At 44.0% G+C, this 26784-nt stretch overlaps 1 protein-coding gene across 3 annotated transcripts in view; it reads right to left on the reverse strand.

Annotated features, from left to right (window-relative positions):
* Positions 1 to 26784, reverse strand: part of LOC137504278 (melanopsin-B-like) — a 222715-nt gene that overhangs the window by 30088 nt on the left and 165843 nt on the right. For all 3 annotated transcript variants that reach the window (XM_068232490.1, XM_068232473.1, XM_068232481.1), the window contains one exon: positions 2131 to 2274. In XM_068232490.1, coding sequence (XP_068088591.1) covers positions 2131 to 2274 — 144 coding nt within the window. The remainder of the gene's footprint in view (positions 1 to 2130; positions 2275 to 26784) is intronic.

Genomic DNA, 26784 nt, shown 5'->3' on the forward strand with positions numbered 1-26784 from the left:
AAAGATGAGGTGTTCTGTGTTAAATAGTGAACTACGTCCTGACAATATTGGTGGTTGATGGCACGTGCCTTCTTCTGAACACTGTACTTTGGTCAAGGGCCGCACAAAATCACGACAGCGCGACCTCGAACAGATCTGCCAGGTGGCCTGCCTCTGCCTTTTGTTTTGTCCATATTGGGGGGGATGAAGTGAAAGGTATGCACTGACTTGACTAATACAATGTGCAGTCACACAGGTGCAGTTAACAGGTATGCAGGGAGTGGTATATCACACTGCGTGCACTCACGTAGGTAGGTGGGTGCACTGTGAACAACAGGTAGGTATATGCAGTGATGAGTATTATAATGTGCACCTGTCACACACAGACAGGTACCGGACAGGCACAGTGACACTGTGCACTCACGTAGGTAGTTGGGTGCACTGAAGTGAACAACAGGTAGGTATATGCAGTGATGGGTATTATAATGTGCACCTGTCACAGTAGTAATTATACCACCAAGGAGCCAAAGGCCAGCTGCGACTGACTGACAGGGCTGTATATAATGCAAGTGTGCCACACACAAAAAAATAGATCACAAGAACAAGATTAGCTCTCAAAAGAGCTGTTGAGGGGTGCATTTTTAGCAATAGGAATCAGCAAGGAGCAAGCTAACAAGCCTACAAGAGCCTAACTAAGCTTTCTCTATAGGTCTCTGCACAGCAGCTCTCCCTTCTATAATTACTGCAGGCACACGAGTGAGTGAAAAGCCTGACGTTGCCTGCCTTGTATAAGGGGGGGGCACCAGGCGGGAGTGTAACCTGATTGGCTACAATGTGCCTGCTGACTGTGATGTTGACCCTAATGATGCACTATAGGGGCAAATCGAAGTTTGCGGTTCTCCGCGAACGCGAACCATGGAAGTTCGGCCGGGAACCGTTCGCCGGTGAACCATTCGGACCATCTCTACCTATCACTTAACCCTTTAGACTATGAGGGCTTTCTTGCCCTTTTATATCACAATACTGAGTAAATTGTATGCATATTTAAAGGGACCATGAGCTCAGGCTCAAAACAGAATTTGAACTTACATGGGGCTTCCTCCAGCCCCCTGCAGCCCGCAAGGTCCCCCTGCGTCCTCCTGGCCCCTGTCCCGGTCCCGCTGGTGGCTCCGTTAATCGGCAACTTTGGCCTAAATTCACCCATGCATCCCTGTCGTGCATGCCACGCGTCATCACGTCGGCGGGCGTGAGAGCCCTGCGCAGTTTTCTAAGACTGAACCATGCATGCGCAGGCTGGCGTGATGACCCGTAGCGTGCGTGGCAGGGGCACGCATGGATGACTTAAGGCTGAAGTTGACAATTAATGGAGCCGCCAGTGGGACCTGAAGAGGAGCCAGGAGGATGCCAGGGGACCTTGCGGGCTATGGGGGGGGGGGGGGGGGGGGGTGCTGGAGGAAGCCCCAGGTAAGTCCAAATTCCGTTTTGAGCATGAGCACAGGGTCCCTTTAAGATGCTGGTGCTAAATAAATAAGAAATAATTATAACCAGGTGTTCTTCTTTGTAGTAAAAAAAATAAATCTCAGGCATGACACAAAAGTATTTTATCTAACAGTTGAATATTCTGGTTTTGTACACTGTGCATAAGAAAAGAAGTAAAAGTGACTAAACACCCTCCAAGAGCAGTGATTCCAAATTTGTTACCAGAGGTTGTAGTGTGCATAAGTTCTAGGAGTTTGTGTTTCATAATACATGAGTTTTTTTTACCTATGTATTTGCCAATTTATCTTTTTCATAAAGTGGGCTTCATGCACTATGTTTACATAAATAGCATTTCAGAATAACTGCAAGCTTTCATATTTATAATGCAAATAAACTGTGCTCTGAATGGTAATGATAGCAGAAATACCTGATCACCATGTTTATAAAACATTTTAGAAACTAGAGTAATTATTATTGTTGCTTTGCTGTTTAAATTATACCTCTTGCATTTAGATGTTCAAAGTACTTCTTACTTTATACCAATCCTAAGTGCACTTCAAAGAAGTTACGGTAATTACTATTTGTAATGTGAACCATCCTCTATACAGACATCCAAGCCTTTTTATATATCTTGTAAGCTACAATCTACAGTAGATTCACATAGAGCTGTACCTTTTCCTCTGGCAAGGCATTGCAACTCCAGGCCTTCAGTAGTATCCCTTCTTTTTTCACCTGCTTTTGACTTAGTGTAAAAGAATTGCTTCTTTGAAACGTGATGTTCTTGAAAATTGCTTCTTGTTCTATGTCACTCATCACCTAAATGGAATTTAAACAGCGTAAATAATTATACTTTTCTTAGCTTCACAAATAAAATTGCTGGATAAAAGTTATGTAGGTAAGAAAAACAGGATGTTCTTAAAACAATACCTTTTAATAAGCAACTGAAAAAGTTTAACCATGCCATGGTTAAAGTTAACTAATTCTCATAGATAGCATGACTAAGACAGCATGTTGGTTATGCATTTATAAGCTAAGTGGCCTTTATTGTATGATGCTCATGTGTACTGCACTTTGTTTATGATTTTTTTAAAAATCAATCAAAAATAATTATATATATATATATATATATATATATATATATATATATATATATACGGTATATATATAGTTTTACAATGCACTACAAAGCTCCTAGACAGGTAGTTCCAGTGGGTAGTCAGACTGACACTATGGTCGTTTTACGACCGGCAGGACTCTTGCTCATGTAGTGTTCTGGGCGCCTCAAGAATACTCAAGAATATTCATCAGCATCCTGATTAACATTATGAAATTTATCACAGGTGGTTGCATATTTACTGCTGGCAAGCTGCATCGCTAAGGAATGGTTGAGTGTTGTGTGCTCTAAGCTGAATAGATAAAAACACCTAGGGATTGATTCACTAAACAGTGCTAATGAATAGCGCTATAGCGCTACATAAATTACGCGTGTTATTGTGCGTGTAAAACTTGACGCGCATTAAAACGTATGGCGTGCATTAATTTAAGCGCATAGAAGTTTACATGCGTAATGTTAACATTTGTCAGCTGTTTGCCTATATAAGCTTTGCTCAACGGCACTTGCTTCAGAATACTTTGAGACTGGGCAAGTAAGTGTTATTTGTTTGTATGTGTCCTTTACAATTTTTAGCTGTTTATGACCTCTGTGTAGTTTAATTTTTTTTAAGTAGTAATTAAATTGTGTTGGTCATATGTACAATGCCAAGCAACCATAACTTTTATTAATTGTATTTCACTGTATCCATTGTAACATGCGGATAATGTGTAGTGTGACTTGTGTTGTGTGCTGTGTAATGTGTGTGTACTGTGAGGCTGCAGCTCACTGCTGGGGACACTGTGAATCTGGGACACAGTGTGTGCTGGAGCTGACATAGAGGTAAAGGGGACAATTGGCCAAGGGAACCTGAGCTCTGCAGGGGTACCTGCACTGCTGGACACCAAGTTGCCTCTCCCTCCTCCTGCACCCCAGGTTCCCCCCATAGGGAACATGTATTTACATGGTGTTGTTGGCTCCTTACAGATTCTTAAATGTGCTTGATCACATAAATTAGTATTTATGACATCAGGCCCATTTCTAGGGCCGTGCGGGGCGTGCCACCGCCCGGGGCGCTGTTGGGAGGGGGGCGCTGTAATGGAGGGGGGAGCCAGAGCTGCGGGGAGGGAAGCCCGACCTCTCTCTCTCTCTCCCGGGCCGCCCTCCGTGCTCCCCCCTCAGATGCAGAGCGAGCAGCCAGGAAGCGATGTTTACAACTCACCTCCCTGGCTTCAAGCGCTGCTCTCTCGCCGCCTGTCTCCTCTCTGTATACATGCTGATACACACGCTGCTTCCTGTTTAGCCGGAAGCAGCGTGTGTATCAGCGTGTAGGCAGATAGGAGAAGACCGGCGGTGAGAGAGCAGCGCTTGGAGCCAGGGAGGTGAGTTGTAAACAGTGCTTCCTGGCTGCTTGCTCTGCATCTGAGGGGGGAGCACGGAGGGCGGCCCGGGAGAGGGAGGGAGAAGTCGGGCTGCCCTCCCTGTGGCTCCGGCTCCCCCCTCCATTATAGGGGACAGCTACCTATCTAACCTATACTGGGGGGCACCTACCTAATCTAACCTACACTGGGGGGCAGCTGCCTAATCTAACCTACACTGGGGGGCAACTACCTAATCTAACATACACTGGGGGGCAGCTACCTATCTAACCTATACTGGGGGGTACCTACCTAATCTAACATACACTGGGGGGCAGCTACCTATCTAACCTACACTGGGGGGCAGCTACCTATCTAACCTATAGTGGGGGGCACCTACCTAATCTAACCTACACTGGGGGGCAGCTACCTAATCTAACCTATACTGGGGGGCACCTACCTCATCTAACATACACTGGGGGGCAGTTACCTATCTAACCTACACTGGGTGGCAGCTAACTAATCTAACCTATACTGGGGGGCAGCTACCTAATCTAACCTATACTTGGGGGTACCTACCTAACCTATACTGGGGGGGGCAGCTACCTAATCTAACCTATACTGGGGGGCACCTACCTATCTAACCTATACTGAGTGGCACCTACCTATCTAAACTATACTGGGGGGCAGCTACCTATCTAACCTATACTGGGGGGGCAGCTACCTATCTAACCTATACTGGGGGCACTTATCTAACCTGTGTTGGGGACACCTACCTACCTAGCTAGCCTATACAGGTGGCAACTATACTGGCTACCTATATTGCAGGCACCTACCTAAATAACCTATACTGGGGGCACCTACCTATCTAACCTATGCTGGGGGCAACTATTCTGGCTACCTATATTAGAGGCACCCACCTAGCTAACCTGTACTGGGGCACCTACCTATCTAACTTATACCGGGGGTGCCTGCCTATCTAACCTATACTGGGGGCAACTATACTGGCTACCTATACTAGAGGCACCTACCTGGCTATCCTATAGCGGGGGCAACTATACTGGCTCACCTATCCCTGGCTACCTATACTGGGGTACCTATTCTTGGCTACCTATACTGGGGGGACCTATACTAAGTGCAACTAGACCGGGCTAACCTATACTGCGGGCACCGATACCTTGCTTGGGGGGGGGGGCACAATTTTTACACTCTCGCCCTGGGTGCATTTTAGCCTAGAAACTGCACTGTATGACATTTAAAAAGTATGAATAATCCTGGACAAATGTTATTTTTTTAAATATATTTTTGTTTAAATTTTCCTTCAGTGATTAATGATTTGATGTTTGGCTGGATGAGTGCATGTTAGGTAATGAATGCTAACTTTGCTATGTTTTTAAAGCATATACTATTAAACTACACATAAGTTAAATTAATAACACATCATTTTGTATGCGCGTAATGCTTTAATGGCGCAAAGTATTATGCACATTAAAAACATCGCTCTCTACCGTAAGTGCTGATAGCGCTTGTGGCGTTATGCCGATAGCGCGTGAAATAGCACGCGCACTATGAAATAGCACTGTTCAGTGAATCAACCCCCTAACCTCCCAGTTGCAGTGGAAGAAGAAAGGCTCATAGATAGTCAGCCTAGGCTTAATAATACTGGTAAGGCGGGGTCACACACTAATATACAGCAATATATAGATACAGGATACACAGTTTCTGATGGAGAAACCAGAAACAATTAATGTAAAAGTGGGTATCCTAGATAATTTACTGCATTCTACAAAATGTCACTACAGTGCCTCTTTAAGACATTATTGTGAGCATATAGCTCTATATATTTTAGTTAACAAATATAACATATTGTCCAGATTTTCATGACATTACGCGTGCTTAGTAAGTTACAGTGTATATTAAGTGGTATGAAACACAGCATTTCTTCTTAACTCTAAAACAATATTTACAGCATAAAAATTACTACCAGGAAAAAAATTGGCAGCAAAACAGCATTCAAACAGTTAAGACACTTAAAACAGGGGTGGAGGCGCCCAATGCATAATGCATAAAAAATAGGCTAATAAGCTGTTAACCTCATAAGACAGAGAGGCGCTTATGCTTGCTACACGGCCATAGCAGTTAAGGCACCTGTTTTTCACTGACCTGAGGAAGTGGGCAAGTACCCGTGAAATGCGTTGTCAGTTGTATGTGCTCGAATAAAATACCATTTTCAATAAATGGGTCCAAATTCTTCAAGTGAGGTAAGATTGCCTCTCTGTTTATAAGGTTAACAGCTTATTAGCCTATTTTTTATGCATTGGGCTGCTCCACCCCTGTTTTAAGTGTCTTGTCATACCTCTTTTAGAGGTGATAGTTTTTTAGTTGTCCTAAAGAACTTCTAGATGATCTAGTTCCTGTCACAGACCTGGAAAATCTAGCTGGGACGAATAATTTCCTGCCTGCTCTGACAGTGGTTGCAAGGATTTGCAACCCACCTTTGTGAGTATATACATCCTTATGAATTTGCTTTCCTGAATCTTCCACGATTCTGCACCATTGGGCTTCTGGTCCTTTGTCTTTTAGATGAACCTGGGGTTACTTGTTACAATCACAGGAATCATCTACATAAGCTATCTTCAAACAGTTAAGGTGTCCATAGACTACGTCGATTTCCCGACGATATACAGTACAGCAAATTTGATCACTGTGATTGAATCTGCTGTGAAATCGATAATGCAAATGCTGACTGATCGACCGATTTCCATCCGAAATCAATTGCTTCAGTCGATCTGTCCAGGCAAAACATTTTGCTTGATCGCCAGTGGGTCGGGAGCGCATCATTAACAGCGTTCGATTCAGCGACGACCGACACAGCAATACATCACCTGTCCACCGATACGAGTCTTCAGGTCCGTGCTGTCCCTTTCTCCGGCTGGTCTTCTTCTGCATCTCCTCCTCACTTCCTGTCCCCTCCTGTGAGAAAGGGAAGTTCAAACAGTAGAGCGCCCTTTACTGTTTGAATTTCTGCTCGGGACAGGAAGTGAAGAGAAGATGGAAAAGAAGGCCTGTCAGAGAGAAGGACAGCACGAACCCAGGGACTCGTGATGGCGGCCAGGTGATGTATTGCTGCTGGCCGGAGGAGGCGAGGCAGGCAGGCAGAGGCAACGGCAGCTCCACAAGTTGTGAATCGATTTACGCTGAAATTGATTCAAAATCTGTGTGCATTGTATGGGCAGCCAATAGACCCCTCTCTGATCAGATTCGATCAGAGAGGGATCTATCTGGTCTCAATCTGGTGGCAATCGACCAGTGTATGGCTGCCCTTAGGCTGTGTTTCCACTTGAGCTGACAACAGACATTTTTTTTCTGTTCTCCAATCATAGCAAAACTGATAGGGAACGGCTCCTATGTTATATATAGCAGACGTTCACACTTGTCTGTCTGTGGATCCATTGGATCTGTTGTGGTAAGTGGGCCACACTTCTGTGCAGTCCGTGATAATCTCAGACGTTCCCTATACAGCCTATGGTGGTAACGCATCGGCCTTAGGCTGCAGCCGGAGCACAGCGGTCCATCGGATTGGTCCACTTCCGCTGGCCACACATGATGACAAGAGATAATGGAGTCAAAGACACTGTATTTTCTTCTTCAGTGAAAAGCTTAATTCTAATACCGAGGGCATGATTACACTGTGCAATTTCTCGTCAGATTGGCGGGTTTAATCAATAATTTCCAACAGGTCTGATCTCATTTCCAATTGTTTTTCTGATCTATTTTCCAATCACTTCTGTACAAAATCAATCAGAATAACGATCGGAAATCATATCAAACCTGTCATAAATTATCAATTTGACACGTCGATCTGATGGGAAATTGCTTGGTGTGTACTAGGCATAAGAGAAGAGAGAAATGATCACTAGATACTTTGTAATATATAAATATAGCAGCTGTGCAAGCAAATGCAATGACAGCAGATAAACTGTACTTTGGGAACTTGTAATTTGTAAACATAATGCAAATATGATAACTGCATGGGTAATAAAAAGTAGAAAACATGTTTTTATTATCTTTCAAAGGTCTTTTTTCAGCTTAATCTGTTACAAAGCTATTTTTATGCAGCACATTGTATGTATACAGTAAATGTTTTACCTTAAAACAGTGGCTATACTATGTAACCTTTGGGTAACACATTCTCAAATTATGCCAATCGATTAGCTCTGGTCTCAGTCTTTTGAAGCCAGACTCAGTTTTCTCCGCTATGTGCACAGGACATTTCTGGCATATGTAGTGCCTAAAAGTGCCTCTATTCTTCCGGGATCCTAGCAATGTCCCTGCTCTATATTCTAGTCAGTTTGGATTGAATTTAAAATGAGGCTAAAATCAATGCTGTAAATATATTACATTATCGATCACTGCCTAATTTAGAGAACTTTTAAACACTAACACCTGAAGCCTCTAAGTGGAATAAAGTGGAAAACAAAAAAATAAAATGTAATTTAGCTTCACATTCCTTCCACACATGCAAAAGCTCTGACAAAGCAGAAAAAAGTATAACTTTTCCTCACATGTTAATAAAATGCAAACAGGAGATCCTCAGATCATTTAACCACATAACGACCCAGCTAACGTCGATAGGTGGCGGCTGGTCGTTTGTGGGTTTCCATGGAAACCGTTCCATGTCAGTTCACGGAGGGTGTCTCCGTGAACAGCCTGCGAGCCTCCGATCGCAGCTCGCAGGCTAAATGTAAACATGCGGGGAAGAAATCCCCTGTGTTTACATCATACGGCGCTGCTGCGCAGCAGCGCCGTGAAGGAGATCGGCAATCCCCGGCCTCTGATTGGCCGGGGATCGCCGGCATCTGATAGGCTGAAGCCTATCAGAGGCGGCGCAGGATGGATCTCTGTCCTGTGCCACCCATAGGAAGGAGGGGAGGGAGGGTAGGGAGAGAAGGACAGGGAGGCTGGGAATCGCTACGGCGGGGGGCTTTGAGGAGCCCCCCCCCCCTGCTCTGCCACACAGAGTGGCCTCGATCAGACCCCCCTAGCAGGACATCTCCCTAGTGGGGAAAAATGGGAGGAAGTCTGATCGCCCTGCTTTTTACATGATCTGTGCTGCGGGCTGGACAGCCCACGCAACACAGATCAGAGAAACCAGCCCCGATCATTAAGTGGTTAAAGGGAACCAGAAATGAATGATTCACACAAAATAAACATATCAGTCGATAGTTTGTAAATAATAAATGCTCTACCTGATAATTTCGCCACTCTGGTGTGCCTTTTTGAGTGTTTTTTATTCATTATTGCTCAAGGAAAAATCCAATATGGCTGCCGGCTCATATCCTTTCTGCTTCTGGGTTATGAGTTGTTCTGGATGTGCTGTCTAGGCTCTATGAAACTATAGACAGGCAGGGCTGCTGCTGCAGCCTTTCATCTGTGTGCTTTCAACTTTATTATTCTGGTATGCTGTGTGGCTGCCTGTAGGAAGCATCTCTCATAGGAATGAAACTGCATACAGTTGATAATAATGATGACTGGCTGCACAGTAAACACAGATCACACAGCCACACTTGTATGTTTCAGAGCTTCTTTCTGCAGGAGCAGCCCCTCCCATGTCATCAGCTCTAAGTATGCAAAGCAGGAAAGCTGAGCCAGGAGGGGGCAGGCTGGGACTTGAAAATACTTCACAGAAGAATGACTCAGCTATAATGATTCCAGGTCAAACCTAGACTGAATGCTTAGTCGGGGATTCTTATCACAGCTGGTAACAGACAGATTTAAGGTGGCCATACACTGGTCGATTTGCCATCAGATCGACCAACAGATAGATCCCTCTCTGATCGAATCTGATCAGAGATGGATCGTATGTAGAGTTGAGCTGAAATTTTCGTAATTTCGCATTACTATAATTACGCATGCGAAATTTGCGATTACGATGCGAAATTAGCGTAGCGAAATTGCCATTAAAATCGTAATTGAAAATACCGTAAGCGTAATTTTCAACGCGAAATTTCGCATTTCGTTCATGCCGTAATTTCGCATTAAACGCTACCGTAATTTCGCGTTAAACCGTAACGCTCCGTATAATATAAAAAAGCCGCCGACTTTAAGGGTTAATAGCAAAGCCCCCTTAAATGCTAAGAGCCTCAAATTTGGAGAATATATTAAGGAGATCAGGAGGAATAAGAGGAAAAATTTTTTTTTTCAAAAAGACCTTATAGTTTTTGAGAAAATCGATGTTAAAGTTTCAAAGTAAAAATGTATACATTTAAAAACCCGCCGACTTTAACGGTTAATAGCAAAGCCTGCTTAAAGTTTAGGAACACCAAATTCCTAGGGTATATTAAGGGGATCAGTGGGAATAAGAGGAAAATTTTTTTTTTCAAAAAGACCTTATAGTTTTTGAGAAAATCGATTTTTAAGTTTCAAGGGCGAAAATGTCTTTTAAATGCGGAAAATGTCAGTTTTTTTTGCACAGGTAACAATAGTGTATTATTTTCATAGATTCCCCCAAGTGGGAAGAGTTTTACTTACTTCGTTCTGAGTGTGGGAAATATAAAAAAAAAACGACGTGGGGTCCCCCCTCCCAGACCTCTTTAACCCCTTGTCCCCCATGCAGGCTGGGATAGCCAGAATGCGGAGCACCGGCCGCGTGGGGCTCCGCACCCTGACTATACCAGCCCGCATGGTCCATGGATTGGGGGGTCTCGGAAGGGGAGGGGCAGCCAAGCTTTCCCCTCCCCCTCCGAGCCCTTGTCCAATCCAAGGACAAGGGGCTCTTCTCCACCTCCGATGGGCGGTGGAGGTGGAGGCCGCGATTTCCTGGGTGGGGGGTTCATGGTGGAATCTGGGAGTCCCCTTTAAAAAGGGGTCCCCCAGATGCCCACCCCCCCTCCCAGGAGAAATGAGTATAGAGGTACTTGTACCCCTTACCCATTTCCTTTAAGAGTTAAAAGTAAATAAACACACAAACACATAGAAAAAGTATTTTAATTGAACAAAAAACATAACCACGAAAAAAGTCCTTTAATATTCTTAATTAACCATTAATACTTACCTGTCCCTTTAAATAAATGATCCCACGCAATATCCTCGGAAATGTTCTATCAGTTACAATGTAACAAAGTTATTACAATGTAACAACTTTGTTACATTGTAACTACGCCGCACCCGACGTCACTCACCGCCGCCGCCGCCGCCGCGTCTGCGCTGCAGGACCCGACAGAGCTCTGAGCTATAGCTCAGAGCTCTCGAAAGCATCTTTGTATTTGGGCTCCAAGGAGCCCCATTGGTCCTTAGCAGACCAATGGGGTTCCTTCTGATTTGAAGGAACCCCATTGGTCTGCTAAGAACCAATGGGGCTCCTTGGAGCCCAAATACAAAGATGCTTCTCAGAGCTCTGAGCTATATAGCTCAGAGCTCTGTCGGGTCCGTGCAGGACGCTAAGTCCCCGCCGGCTCCGCTGCCCTCCCCGCCTCTCCCACATGTCACCCACATGTCACCCACATGTGGGTGACATGTGGGTGACAGATGTGGGCGGGGTGGACAGCGGGAGCTGCGGGGACTTAGCGTCCTGCACGGACGCGTATGCGGCGGCTGAGCGGCGAGTGGCGTCGGGTGCGGCGTAGTTACAATGTAACAAAGTTGTTACATTGTAATAACTTTGTTACATTGTAACTGATAGAACATTTCCGAGGATATTGCGAGGGATCATTTATTTAAAGGGACAGGTAAGTATTAATGGTTAATTAAGAATATTAAAGGACTTTTTTCGTGGTTATGTTTTTTGTTCAATTAAAATACTTTTTCTAAGTGTCTGTGTGTTTATTTACTTTAACTCTTAAAGGAAATGGGTATGGGGTACAAGTACCTCTATACTCATTTCTCCTGGGAGGGGGGGTGTGCATCTGGGGGACCCCTTTTTAAAGGGGACTCCCAGATTCCACCATGAACCCCCCCCCCCCAGGAAATCGCGCCTCCACCTCCACCGCCCATCGGAGGTGGAGAAGAGCCCCTTGTCCTTGGATTGGACAAGGGCTCGGAAGGGGAGGGGAAAGCTTGGCTGCCCCTCCCCTTCCGAGACCCCCCAATCCATGGACCATGCGGGCTGGTATAGTCAGGGTGCGGAGCCCCACGCGGCCGGTGCTCCGCATTCTGGCTATCCCAGCCTGCATGGGGGACAAGGGGTTAAAGAGGTCAGGGAGGGGGGACCCACGTCGTTTTTTTTTTATATTTCCCACACTCAGAACGAAGTAAGTAAAACTCTTCCCACTTGGGGGAATCTATGAAAATAATACACTATTGTTACCTGTGCAAAAAAAACTGACATTTTCCGCATTTAAAAGACATTTTCGCCCTTGAAACTTAAAAATCGATTTTCTCAAAAACTATAAGGTCTTTTTGAAAAAAAATGTTTTCCTCTTATTCCCACTGATCCTCTTAATATACCCTGGGAATTTGGTGTTCCTAAACTTTAAGCAGGCTTTGCTATTAACCGTTAAAGTCGGCGGGTTTTTAAATGTTTACATTTTTCCTTTGAAACTTTAACATCGATTTTCTCAAAAACTATAAGGTCTTTTTGAAAAAATTTTTTTTCCTCTTATTCCTCCTGATCTCCTTAATATATTCTCCAAATTTGAGGCTCTTAGCATTTAAGGGGGCTTTGCTATTAACCCTTAAAGTCGGCGGCTTTTTTATATTATACGGAGCGTTACGGTTTAACGCGAAATTACGGTAGCGTTTAATGCGAAATTACGGCATGATACGACTGTAATGCGAAAATTACGCGAAAATTACGCTTACGCGAAATTTCGCGAAATCCTTCTTCATTTCGATTATGTACTTACGGCCATAATCGTAATTACACTAATTACGCGAAATTTCGCAAAATCGTAATTAGGTCATTACGCTCATCTCGTATGGCTGCCTTTGCTGCAAACAGATTGTGAATTGATTTCAGCATGGAATCGATTCACCATCTGTGAAGCTGCCGTTGCTGCCGCACCCCGGGCCCCCGCATACGTTATTTGATCCGGCCGGCATGAGTCCCCCCGTCTCCACTGTCTTCTTCTCTGCGCTCGGCTCCAGCTTCACTGTACTTCCTGTCCGGAGAAGTTTAAACAGTAGAGGGCGCTCTACTGTTTAACTTCCTGCCCGGACAGGAAGAAGTGAAGCCTGCCGGACTCGGAGCCCAGCGTGGAGAAGAAGCAGCGGTGACAGCGGGGACTCGCGCCGGCCGGATCAGGTAATGTATTGCCGCTGTATTGCATTTGTCGTCGGGCATTCAAACGCTGCTATCGACGCACTCCCGACCCGCCGGCGATCGAGCAAAATCTTCCGCACGGACAGGAACGACGGGAATCAATGGGGGCGGAAATCGATAGTTCGGTTCAGCGTTTGAGCAACGATTTCACAGCCGATTCGATCACAGTGATCGAATCAGCTGTATATCGGCGGGAAAATCGGTAAGTGTATGGGCCCTTTAAGCAGATAAGAATGAAACTAAAAGCAGGATAGGTGTTTACTGTCATGTTCCCACTGATAAATGTAATAAAATACATGGGGGTGCTTCGTCTCTGGTTCTCTTTAAAGCTTGGCAGCATCAATACTATATTATATTTGCATTATTGATAAGAGAACAGTTTGAGGTGGATTTAAAGAGGAACTGTTACCAATGATTGAATTTCATCCCAGTCAATATCTGATCCCCCCTTTCCCATGAGTAATCTTTACCTTTTCTCAAATAGATCATCAGGGACATCTGCATGGCTGTTATTGTGGTGAAACCCATTCCATGGTGGGATGTCAGAACCTAGGTTGTGGGAAACTCATTGCATTGTGGGAAATAATATCTGTTTCCAACTGCCAAGCAACCAGTATCTCCCTCTGTGCATATGCATATCTTTAAAAAAAATAATCTTTTAGCCAATCGCATTGTTAGGGGGTGTGGTTGTAGATAATGGCAGTTGGTGATGTTTTTTTTTTTTATGTCTGCTAGTAGTAAAGATGATAACATGCAAGCTGATTGTGGATCAAACAATATGAACAAATTACATTTCTGGCGTCCATGCTTGTGACCATATTTTAAAGGCACTTGTATTGCATTGACCTGAAGAAGCCGGCTGAGACCTATGAAATGCGTTGTCCTTTCAATTGTGCTGAATAAGTAATTTAATCTTTTTACATCTACCCTGTGTTAAAGCCACCTCCCTCCCCCTTATTATTTTTTGTTTCATTACATTACCTATTTGTGGGCACCCCAACCAGCCAGTACTGAACAAACTACATGGCAAATATCGATCATTTCTTGGTCTCTTCTATTTTTTTACTTCTCACTTTGCAATGTATTGATATTTTTTTTCCCTCTTTTAGCCAAAGTTCCTCTTTATCATATGGGTGATCACTTATCTTTTATAATAATTCAAAAATCTCTGCATACACCTCTAGTAATATTTAGCGATGTGTAATACCTGTCATCATGTAAATGCATCTTGCCTTTAGGCATTGGTGTCACAAGAAAGCAAAATGACACATAATCAGATGCCTCCAGGGGCTCCTCTGTGTGCTTGCTAACAGATAATAATACATAACTTTGATGTTTCTTACATAGGGAAAGAATGCTTGAAAAATAATGTATGTATCTTACTTTTAAATAAGCTTTTATAGCTGTGAATCAAAGGATTCCTACTGACTACTGAGAATAAAGGTAAACACTTCATAGCTATGTTGGCAAGAAATGGGATTAGAATGTCACAGAGACAAAATGGAGCGCATTGGTTCATATGTGACAATACCGTAACGCAAATATCAAATTTTAATTAGATTTGACTCAGTGTCTTCCTGTATAAGTCCCAGAATATCTCCACAATCTGTCTACTCTGAAACATGGTTATTTCTAGCACACTCTTGGTTGGATGTAGCAAAGTCTATGGTTTTTCGCTAGAAGCAAGCAGCTGTTGATTAATTTCAGCAGACAGAAGCCTGCTCAAGAAAGCGAAAGCAGCGTTCTGACTTTTAGTAATCCATATTCTGTCGCTAAAAGGCTTCCGCATACGTGTTTCAGTATATCATCTGCATTTTTAAGACTATGAACATGCCACTAGAAATATTTAACCATAAGATGATGAGATGTATTGTCAGGAGACTAAAAACCCAGGCTGCCTAATAATGCAAAAAATGAAAGTTGACCTAGAAAGTGTGCTATAAAATTATGTAATGTGATGTGAATAATCTCTTTGATGCTCTTCCAAATATCATTATCTGTGTGATACAAATACTGGGATTTTAAAGGCTGGATTCCAAAAATTAAGGAATTTAGCATCAGGGGCGTCTCTAGCCATTTTGTCACTCCAGGCGAGAAAACCTGTGGCGCGTAATGCAGCAATGTTTCACCAGAAAATAATCGTAATGCAGAAATGTTTCACTAGAAAATAATTGTAATGCGGCAGCGTTTTACCAGAAAATAATCATAATGTGGCAATGTTTTATCAGAGAATAATCATAATGGGGCAGTGTTTTACCAGGAAATAATCGTAATGTGGCAGCGTTTCCGCAGAAAATAATCGTAATGTGGCAATGTCTCCCCAGAAAATAATCGTAATGCGGCAATGGCTCACCAGAAAATAATCCTAGGAGGGAGGGAGAGAGAGGATGGAGCATATGGGAACCATATGTCCTGAAGGATAATTACAGGGCAGTCAGACACAGAAACATTTTAGTGAAAACACACACACAACACCACCACACACCCAACACACACACACACACACACACACACACACACACACACACACACACACACACACACACACACACACACACACACACACACACACACAACCACACAACCACACACACACAACCACACACACACCACCATACACAACACCACCACACACACTCAACACACCCACACACTTCCCCCTCCTCTGTAGGGAAAGGAGCAGAGATAGGATCGGAAGCACTGCAGATACCTCATACAGTGCTTCAGATCCTGTCTCTGCTCCTGTCACTACAGAGGAGGGAGGGGGGTTACTAGAGCTATGTGTGTCTGAAGATGTGAAAAAGGCCTGCCTCACACACGTGTTACTGCCAGTCCTCTCTATTCACAGGCTAGCCATGCAGTTCAGCTCCACTCCAGGTCAGATAACGCTGGCTGCTGTACTGTGCCTGTGTTCAGAACACACTACATCTGGTCCCACTGACTGTCTCTCTCCTGCAAGGCTGTGTTGAGGTTGGCTATCTTTTAGTGCCTGAGTCACAGACATACTCTACTGAGGCTTCCCTGGTGGTCCTTCTGCCACCTGGACGAGTGTCTGTGCATGGGGAGGGGGACGCAGCCACATGTCTGGGGGGAAGCTACCACGCAGGGCCAAGGGGCAGGACATGGACTCAGTCTGGGCAGCAGGAGCCAAAATTCCCTGGTGACTCCTGGTTGACTGGCAGGGGGCGGAGTTAGAGGTGGCACTGCATGAGGTAAACATTGTACCCGTGCGGCTGCTGCTATGGTGAAGGAGCCGGACTAGAAGAGGAGGAGTGGGAAGAGCAGTGTTGAATACTTCTTCTATTGGCCAGGAGCAGAAGGACGGGGCGTGTGTAGAGGCGACAATGGGGGCTTGCTGGCTCAGGCACTGGAGACGGAGAGCACATGGTGCCAGCCAGTGAATAAATAAACATAATGAATGGTTCTGCACAGTAGTAGCGGCGGGTGGCCGCGGTCCTGCTGCAGTGCCTTCCCCCACCATGCCGTCCCAGGCCAATGCTTGTACTGCCTATCCCTTAAGGCGCCCCTGTTTAGCATTATTATTATTTAATATTTATATATATATCCCCAACATCTTCCGCAGTTCTGTACAGAGTATATATAGTCTTGCCACTAATTGTCCCTTGTGAACAGCACTTGTGAACAGCCATGGGCGCTTCCTGCAAACATTTTTTGGCATAGAGTCCAGTTAAATATTAAAATGGATGGGAACTGGGAATGGGAGGGACCCTGAATACAATGGGAAGCATGAAGAGTTTCAGAAGTACGGTAAGCGTTTTAACATGTTATGTATTTAATTCCTGCTTCAGGTGTATTGTAAAGGAAAGCTAGATTTTAATTTAAAGGGAACTTAAAGGGAGAAACACATGGTGGCTGCCATATTTATTTCCTTTTAAAAATAAAAATAGCTTGGCATTCCAGCTTAAACAAGCATGCAGATAAACTAGTTGGACTTCAGAACATCCCCCAATCCTCTGCAACTTCTCTGTTGCAGGCCAAGATGGGTGCATCAAAAAAGGGCACGTGGAAAAAAGGGCGTGGTATATAGCCAAAATTATAAGTTCTAATATAAAACAATATTTATTTGTTTATAGCTTATTAACAAAAATCTAGTGCTAAACAGGTTAAATAAACGGAAATGAAATGGCAAAATACCGTTTTTGTTATAGACACTATTTGACGTTTCATTTCCAATTTCGTTTTTTGTTATAGACGGCTATAACAAAAAATGAAATCGGAAATTAAACATCAAATAGCATCTATAACAAAAAACGATATTTACACTTATATTAAGCATATTAATACAATGGTAGATTTTACAGGTATTTTACTGCAATTATACCTAACTGTAGGCTCACACAGATCTCTCCCTAACCCCTAGACTCCCCCCCTTTGTGTAAATATACATAATTTAATACATTTTATATATTACAAATATTGTCCTGTAACTATACTTAGCCTTACTTTCACACAGAACCCTCCCTGTACCTATCCCTAACCCCTAGACGGCCCTGGTGGTGCCTAACCATAACCACCCCCCTGGTGGTGCCTAACCCTAAGACCTCCCTGCTGGTGCCTAACTCTAGCCCCCCCCCCTGGTCGTTCCTAACCCTAACCACCCTCCTGGTGGTGCCTAACCCTAAGACCCCCCTGGTGGTGCCTAACCCTAACCACCCCCTGGTGGTGCCTAATCCTAAACCCCCCTGGTAATGCCTAACCATAACCACCCCACCTGGTGGTGCCTAACCCTAACCACTCCCCTGGTGGTTCCTAATCCTAACCACCCCCTGGTGGTGCCTAACCCTAAGACCCCTCTGGTGGTGCCTAACCCTAAGTCCTCCCTGGTGATGCCTAACCCTAAATCTCCCCTGGTGGTGCCTAACCCTACCCACCCACCTGGTGGTGCCTAAACCTAACCATCCCCCTGGTGTTGCCTAAACCTAACCATTCCCCTGGTGGTGCCTAACCCTAACCACCCCCCTGGTGGGGCCTAATCCTAACCAACCCCTTGGTGGTGCCTAACCCTAAGACCCCCCTGGTGGTGCCTAACCCTAAGACCTCCCTAGTGGTGCCTAACCCTAAATCTCCCCTGGTGGTGCCTAACCCTAACCATCACCCTGGTGGTGCCTAACCCTAACCATCCCCCTGCTGGGGCCTAACCCTAACCATTCCCACTGCACAAATACCCTTACACACATATAAACAATAATATATTTAACCCTTACAGTACTTCACTATAAATAACATGAATAGAATAATTTATATATTTGTAATAGAATAAATAGCCTTAAAACCACGTACATATAATATTATAAATAGAAAAAGGTATATATATATATATATATATATATATATATATATATATATATATATATATATATATATATACATATTAGAATAAATAATAATATTAAAAGCGATATATTAGTAAGATAATAAATCTAAAAACTATAATCGACACATTATAAGTAGGGCTGCTCAAATCCGAAACCGGGAGACATTCAGATAGTTGCTATCCGGATATCTCCCAGTAAACCTGTGCGGGGGGGGGTCAATCTTACCTGTCTGACATCTTCTTCGTCCGTCCCTCGGCGGCTCCCACGATGCGCTCCACGCGCGTCATGTGATTACAAACACTTCCTCCTTCAACCCGGAAGGCAGAAGTGTTTGTAATCACGGGACCGCCACTTGGAGCGCATCGTGGGAGGCGCCGAGGGACAGACAAAGAAGACATCAGACAGGTAAGACTGACCCCTCCCCCGCACAGGTTTACTGGGAGATATCCGGATTGAACTATCCGGATGTCTCCCGGTTTCGGATTTGATCAGCCCTGATTATAAGTCTAAAAAAACTTAAAAAAAAAAAGTTAATACCAAAAGCGATGTATTTCTAATAGAATAAGGTTGAAAACGATATTTAAGCATTATACGTTTTAAAACAAATTTTAAAATGATAAAATAAGTGTAAATGAAAATTTACTTATTACAGTCCTGATAGCGAAATTTAAAAATGAAAAAAATAAGTAAAACCTCCTGAAAGCAAAATTTAAAAACTAAAAAATAAGTAAAACACAAAGTCAAAACGAATTTGTAAGCAATATTTGTAATAAACCTTTTTCTGTAAATGAAAACTTTTGTTAACACGATCCCTGCAACCGCTTTTTCTCGGGCACCTGAATTTCCTGTCGTCGGGCGCCCAATAGCTGATATTTTGCATTGCAGTCTATGGCGGCGGCCTTTTTGTCCATTAGCTATATGCGCCCTTTTTTACTGCTTCCAGCCATGACTCTCTTCTTCATAGTCAAGCTCACATTAATGTCAGATATTGTTTAGAGGTTCCCTGAGGAGCTACAGAGGGGGGCACTCAGTGTCCCAGTCAACCCAGTGAGTGAAGACATTACAATATATAATTGTAGTGTTGTAGTAGCCTTGACTTCTGCTTAATGCTGATAGGGACACTAGATTATGACTATGTAAGAGATAAGATTGTGAGCTCCTCCAAAACTATGGACTCTTTAAAGTTCTACTGCTGATATCATTGCTATATATAAAAAAATAATAATAGTAATAATAATAATAATTGATGTTGCACCATCTTGTATATAAGATAAATGCTGTGCTGACATAATGAGAGTTTTAAAATCTAGAATAACCATTGCTTGTTTATGCACTGATTATAGCAGTCTTTCTGAAGTTGAGTGCATCAGTCTCCTCATCTATTTCTCACCTTATTCATATTGAAACGTTCAAGCCCATAGTAAACAAAAAAGTTCGTAAAAACAAGTTGGCCCTGATTAACTGGCATTGGATATCCTTATTGTTTTACCTTGTTTATAATTTTTTACTTAATTAAATTAAAAATGTGTTAAGATAATAAGCTGGTGAAACAGAAAGAATGAATGAAAGCTTAGTGTTCCAGTGCCCAGGCCTTCCGTGCCGGTATTCTCTAGAGAAGAAGATGCAGTCATGCTTACAGTTACTTTGTCTCATGCTGTAGGCTTGGGGCTGCTGCAGCACAGGCGTGTTGTAATGCAGACACTTGCTGAGCTATAAATTGCTATAAAGGAATTCATGTCCTTGTCTGCTGCCGAATTGCGTATTAAAAGTCAGTTTTGGTGCATCTAATAGTTTTACTTATTATAATAAAAAGCCACATAGTAACTCTTAAAGTGGACCCAAATTAAAAATACAAGATTTCAGAAATAAAATCTATTTTCTAAATTATAATAATAAATGGCAGCCTTTTTTCAGCTGCATGATGACAAATATAAAATATTTTACATTTATTGGAGGAACCCCTCCCTTCCTTTCAAATTGCCGGGACAAAATTCGGCAAACTGGTGAAGTAGGTGGTGTCCGGCAATGGAGGAATTGCTAATGGCTGCCCCCAGTATAATCCTAGTTAGGAAAAGAGAAGGGTGAAAAGCATGCACTGAAATGATCACAGGCTTGAAGGAGTGTTCATTTATCTTTGTATGTGTCAGAGTGGTGCAACTAAATATTTTTAATTACAAAAAATGTTTGGTTTGGGTCCGCTTTAAACAAAAGCAAGTACACCAACAGACATTGAGTAATGTAACTTTATCAGTTAAAAAAACAAGATTTTAATATTTTGCCTAGGGTGGTGTTCTGTATGTCCATGATTCCAATTTGTGTGCCTGCAGTTTTTTTTTAGGTCTCTTAGCTCAATCCTTATTAGGTTTGTTTGGCAGAAGAAGCCCTCAAGATTAGCGTATGAGATCTGTTAGGAGTGATTTAGTTACCTCTGCAGCGGGGAGCGGTGCGGCTGACTTCATCGCGGATCTCGCCGCGTCCTCACAGACATCTCCTTCCGGCAGAACAGGTCTCTCCAGGTTGCATCAGAGCAGAGTAGCGCACGCGCACACCAGGAGACAGGTCCTTTATGCCCTGAGAAGGCGAGTCAGCTGTTTCTGACTCTTGCTGCTGATTGGCCGGGTTACGCTGGATGGGTAGTTTGGAATTGCCTGTCTGTATTTAAGCCCTGTTTTGTCAGTGGCTCGTGGTCTGCTGTTGCTGAAACTTTGCAGTGAAAGCTCTCAGACCTTAGTCAGATCCGTGTGTGCTTGATCCGACAGGACCCCGGGGATTCACACTTAGCTTAGGAAAAACATATCATTGTATATTGATTTACTGTGTATGACCTTTTGCCTGAACCTCTGATTACTCTCTTCCTCTCAATTCTGTACCTTTGCCTATCTGATCTGTTGCCGACCTCGGCCCGACCTCTACTCTGATTTAGCCTACTGATTCTGTACCTTCGCCCATCTGATCTGTTGCCGACCTCGGCCTGTATACTCACTACGATTTTTGACGTTTCTGTACCACTGCCTGACTGACCCGTTACCGACATTGCCTGTGCGACCATTCTGTATCTAGTGATAGTCCCTACCTCCAAGGGCTATCACATAGGAGTACTCCTGTGTTCTACTGTACACCTAATACGTGTGATCACACTCTGAATAAAATACTGACTACTGTGCTGATAGAGCTTGTTCTGATCATCAGATACACCACTGATCATTACACAGCAGCAGACCAAAAGTACTATGGAGGCAGGGGCGTAGCAACAGGGGTTGCAGAGGTTGCGACCGCATCGGGGCCCTTGGGTCAGAGGGGCCCCAAAAGACCCTCCCTCAACTACAGTATTAGCTCTCTATTGGTCCTGTGCTCATAATAATCACTTCTAAAGATACGTTGAATAGTAGTAATCATTAACAAACTGTTCCCCATCCCCTTCTTGCACCTCTGACACTGTAGTTGCCATTGGCAGGTTTTGGTGCACCGTATCAATTGTTATGTATAGAGTCCTTGGGGGGCCCCATTGTAAAACTTGCATCGGGGCCCACAGATCCTTAGCTATGCCACTGTATGGAGGCTTTAAATGCGCAGGTTCAGGCGTTAACTGTAGCTGTCGAGTAGTAAACTGCTACTGTTGCATCTCAGCAGGCTCAGTTGAATCTACTGTCTGAGGCTGTAAGCAGCCCACAGAGATCTGCATCATCTTCGCCTTCCTCTCATGTCCGTGAACCTAAGATGGCACTTCCTGAGAGGTTTTCAGGTCATAAGTCAGATTTTAGAAATTTCAGAAACAGATGTATGTATTATTTTGAAATGAGGCCCATTTCGTCAGGCACTGAATTGCAGCGGGTAACCTTGATTAAAACCCTCTTACACGGGGATTCGCAAACCTGGGCCCATCATTTGCCTGATGGTCATGAAGCCTTAGGGTCTGTTCAGGCTTTCTTTAAGGCCATGGCGGTAATATACGATAACCCTGATATTGCCGCCACGGCCGAGAGAAATTTAAAAAGATTACGCCAGGGGCATGGCACTGTGGAGGATTATGCCTCAGAGTTTAGGAAGTGGGCAGTCTCCTCCCGATGGGAACATTACGCCTTACTAGATTGTTTTCTCTCGGGATTATCAGAGTCAGTTTCAGACATCATGATCAGTCATCCTGAACCTAAGACCCTAGATGAAGCTATTGCATTGGCTGTTAAGATAGATTGCAGGGTACGGTATCATAAACAGGGCAGGTTACGTGCTTCCCCTGGAAAAAGTTTTTCCACTTTCTCGGTCACGACTACTTCGGATGAGCCAATGCAGATAGGCCATTCAAAATTGAGTCTGAAAATACCAGGAGAAGGAAAGAGGGCCTCTGTTTGTATTATGGGGAAGAAGGTCACCTCATTCAAAGTTGCAGTAAGAAGGCGGAAAACTTCTCCGCCTAGGTGTAGTAGGAGGTACTACCCTAGGTGAACCTGTTTTACCTCCAAAGATCTCTAAAATGTTGTTGCCGTGTTCTATTGCGTGGGAGAATCAAGTTTTCTGCGCTCAGGCCTTCATTGTTTCAGGCTCCGCAGCAAACTTTATTGATTCAGGTATAGCCTCTAAGTGGAAAATTCCCCTTCTTCCCATGGAGAGGCAGATCTATGTCACTGCTATTGATGATTCACCACTACAGAACAAGCAACCTCTCTCGCAGACTCCTCTCCTCACCTGTTGCATTGGAGTTCTACATAGAGAGAAATTGCAATTTTATGTATTAAAAATGTCATCTTCTATGATTGTCCTGGGGCTCCCATGGTTACGCCAACATTTGCCCCAGATTGACTGGAACACCGGGCAATTGCTGGCTTGGTCTCCAGCTTGTCAAAACTCTTGCTTAGAGAAAGTTACCCTGTGTTCCACTGAGGTTCATGTTGAAGGTGTTCCTCCTCTGTATGTAGCCTATTCTGATGTTTTCTGCCCTCGAGCTGCTGATAAACTTCCCCTCACAGGGAATTTGATTGTCCTATTGATCTAAGACCTGGTACCATACCTCCCAGGGGACATTTGTACAACAAAAATCTATTAACCCTTCACACTCTCGCATGCAAATGTTCAAACAAATGCATTCACAGATTCACTCATCCAGGCACCACTGTTATCCCTACAGCTAAGTTAAAAGCCGGGGTCTTAGTTCACAGAAGAATGCATTCTTATGCTTAGTCACCTATACTGCACAGAAGTACCCAGGTAAACATAGGTGTCGAGAGGACGTCAGGATGTGTGCTCCTAATCCCTAGATAGGTTTGATGCAATGAATGTTTGTATGTCTGCACTATGCATGTTACAGGGCCAGAGGTAGGACACCTATGTTTACCTGGGTACTTCTGCACAGTATAGGTGACTAAGCATAAGAATGCATTCTTCTGTGAACTAAGACCCCGGCTTTTAACTTAGCTGTAGGGATAACAGTGGTGCCTGGATGAGTGAATCTGTGAATGCTTTTGTTTGAACATTTGCATGCGAGAGTGCAAAGGGTTAATAGATTTTTGCTGTTTTCTGGCCACACCCCCTTCAGCACCTCCCTTTCCTTAATAACTTATTTAATGTCCTAACTTGAGGCGATGTGCCTGGATATATGTATTTTTTTCTTGACATTTGTACAACCTCTCAGGTACAGAACAGTTAGCCATGAAGGAGTACATTAAGGAGAACCTAGAGTAAGGTTTCATCCGTCCTTCCAAATCACCAGCAGGGGCAGGGTTTTTCTTTGTTCAAAAGAAAGATGGTGGACTTCGTCCATGCATCGACTATAGAGCTTTGAACAAGATGACCATTCCTAACCGCTACCCCTTGCCTTTGATAGAGAATTTGTTTTCACAAGTCTCCAAACTGGACCTGAGAGGGGCATACAACTTGATACATATCAGACAGGGGGATGAGTGGAAGACGGCCTTCAACACACCAGATGGGCATTACGAATACCTGGTGATGCCCTTCGGGTTGTGTAATGCCCCTGCGGTGTTTCAGGAGTTCGTGAATGAAATTTTTAGAGACGTTTTGGGACGTTTTGTTGTCGTTTACTTAGATGACATTCTGATCTTCTCCGAAAGTCTTAAGGAACACAGAGAGCACGTTAAAATTGTATTAGAGAAACTCAGACAGAATTGCTTGTATGCAAAACTTGAAAAATGTTTGTTTGAGGTGTCAGAAGTTGCATTCTTGGGGTACATCATCCCCACCAATGGTCTGTCAATGGACCCCAAGAAAGTTTCTGCTGTGTTGGAGTGGCCACAACCCGCTGGTTTGAAGGCACTCCAACAATTTTTAGGATTTGCAAGCTACTACAGAAAATTTATTAAGGGTTCTCTTTGGTGGTTTCTCCCCTTACCAATCTGACCAAAAAAGGGTCTGATACCTATAATTGGTCTGAGGAAGCCTGTAAGGCATTTTCACAGCTTAAGACACTCTTTTGCTCTGCTCCCATTTTGCATCATGTGGATGCTACACGTCCATTTATTGTAGAAGTAGATGCCTCTGAGATAGGAGTGGGGGCTGTACTGTCTCAATATTCTGGAACTCAGGGACAGCTGCATCCATGCGCATTTTTTTCCTGTAAGTTTTCACCAGCAGAAAAGAATTATGACATCGGCAACAGGGAACTGTTAGCCATAAAAATGGCGTTTGAGGAGTGGCGACACTGGTTGGAGGGGGCAGAGCATGTGATTATGGTATATACAGACCATAAGAATCTGGAATATATCGAAGGGGCGAAGAGGCTCAACCCGAGACAAGCTCGTTGGGCACTCTTTTTCTCCCGTTTCAGGTTCATAATCACGTACAAACCTGGTAATAAAAACATCAAGGCCGATGCACTGTCCCGTTGCTTTGAACCTGAGACAGTCCAGCCTTCATTCCCTGTTAATATCTTGCAAGAGCACATAGTGGTGGCCGCTACGGAACCCATGGAGGATCTGACAATCACTCTGTAGCCTTTTCAGATTGATGCTCCAGAGTGAAAGCCAGATGGTGTCCTGTTTGTCCCGTTACACTTGCGCCCTCAGGTCCTGCAAATGTTTCATAGTCATAAGAATGAAGGACATCCTGGTATAAACAGAACGGAAGAACTACTGTCTCGTAGTGTGTGGTGGCCATCGCTGAAACACGATTGCAGGGAGTTCGTGATATCCTGTACAGTCTCCTTAGGGGACACTGCAGTCTTTGCCAGTGCCCACAGAACCATGGACCCACATCTCCATGGATTTTGTGGGGGAACTCCATGCTTCAGAAGGGAAAACTGTGATCTAGGTGGTAGTGGACCGCTTTAGTAAAATGGGCCATTTCGTGCCTTTGAAAAACTCCCCTCGGCCCAGGAGCTAGCGGACCTTTTTGTTACTCACATCTTTCGCTTGCATGGAATACCAGTAAATATAGTTTCTGACAGGGGAGTACAGTTCATATCTAAATTTTCGCGAGCCTTCTGTCAACATCTGGGCCTGACCTTGTCCTTTTCCTCGGGTTACCACCCCCAAACTAATGGCCAAACTGAAAGAATGAACCAATCATTAGAGCAATTTCTTCGTTGCTATGTGGCTGATGCTCAACATGAGTGGGTAAAGTTTCTTTCTTTTGCTGAGTTTGCCCACAACAATCTCAGGAATGCTTCCTCAGGCTTTTCTCCATTTCAGGTGGTCACAGGCAAGTCACCAAAGTTTTGTCCATTGCCAGTGACCAATTCTCTCTTTCCTGCATTAGAAGGGTGGCAGAACTTGTGTAAGAGAATTTGGTCATTGGTAAAAGCCAACCTGGAGAAAGCATTTAAAGTTCAAAAGAAATAGGCTGATAGGAAGTGTTCACCTAAGTGGGATTTTACCCCAGGAGATAAGGTATGGGTCTCCACGCGTCACATTTCCTTGAGACAGCCTTCAGCCAAGTTGGGGCCTAAGTATTTGGGCCATAACCTATTACAGAGAAAATTAATGAGGTAGCGTATAGAGTCACTCTCCCAGCTACCATGAGGGGCGTAAAGTCCTTTCATGTGTCTTTGCTTAAGCCGGCTGTGTATGTGGATTCCTCCCCCCCCCCCCTGTGGTCATTGATGGAGAACCAGAATACGAAGTGGAGGACATTTTGGATTCTCGCAGGGTGCGGAATTCAATACAGTATTTGGTCCATTGGAGAGGGTATGGTCCTGAGGAGAGGTCATGGGTCCCAGCTCATCATCTTCATGCTGAGGAATTAAAACAACAGTTTCACGCATCACATCCTGAAAGCGCATCGGGGGTGTGTCCGGAGACCACGCCTTGAGGGGGGGGTAGTGTTAGGAGTGAT

This window comes from Hyperolius riggenbachi, chromosome 1 (assembly GCF_040937935.1).
Source record: "Hyperolius riggenbachi isolate aHypRig1 chromosome 1, aHypRig1.pri, whole genome shotgun sequence".
NCBI classification, from domain to species: Eukaryota; Metazoa; Chordata; class Amphibia; order Anura; family Hyperoliidae; genus Hyperolius; species Hyperolius riggenbachi.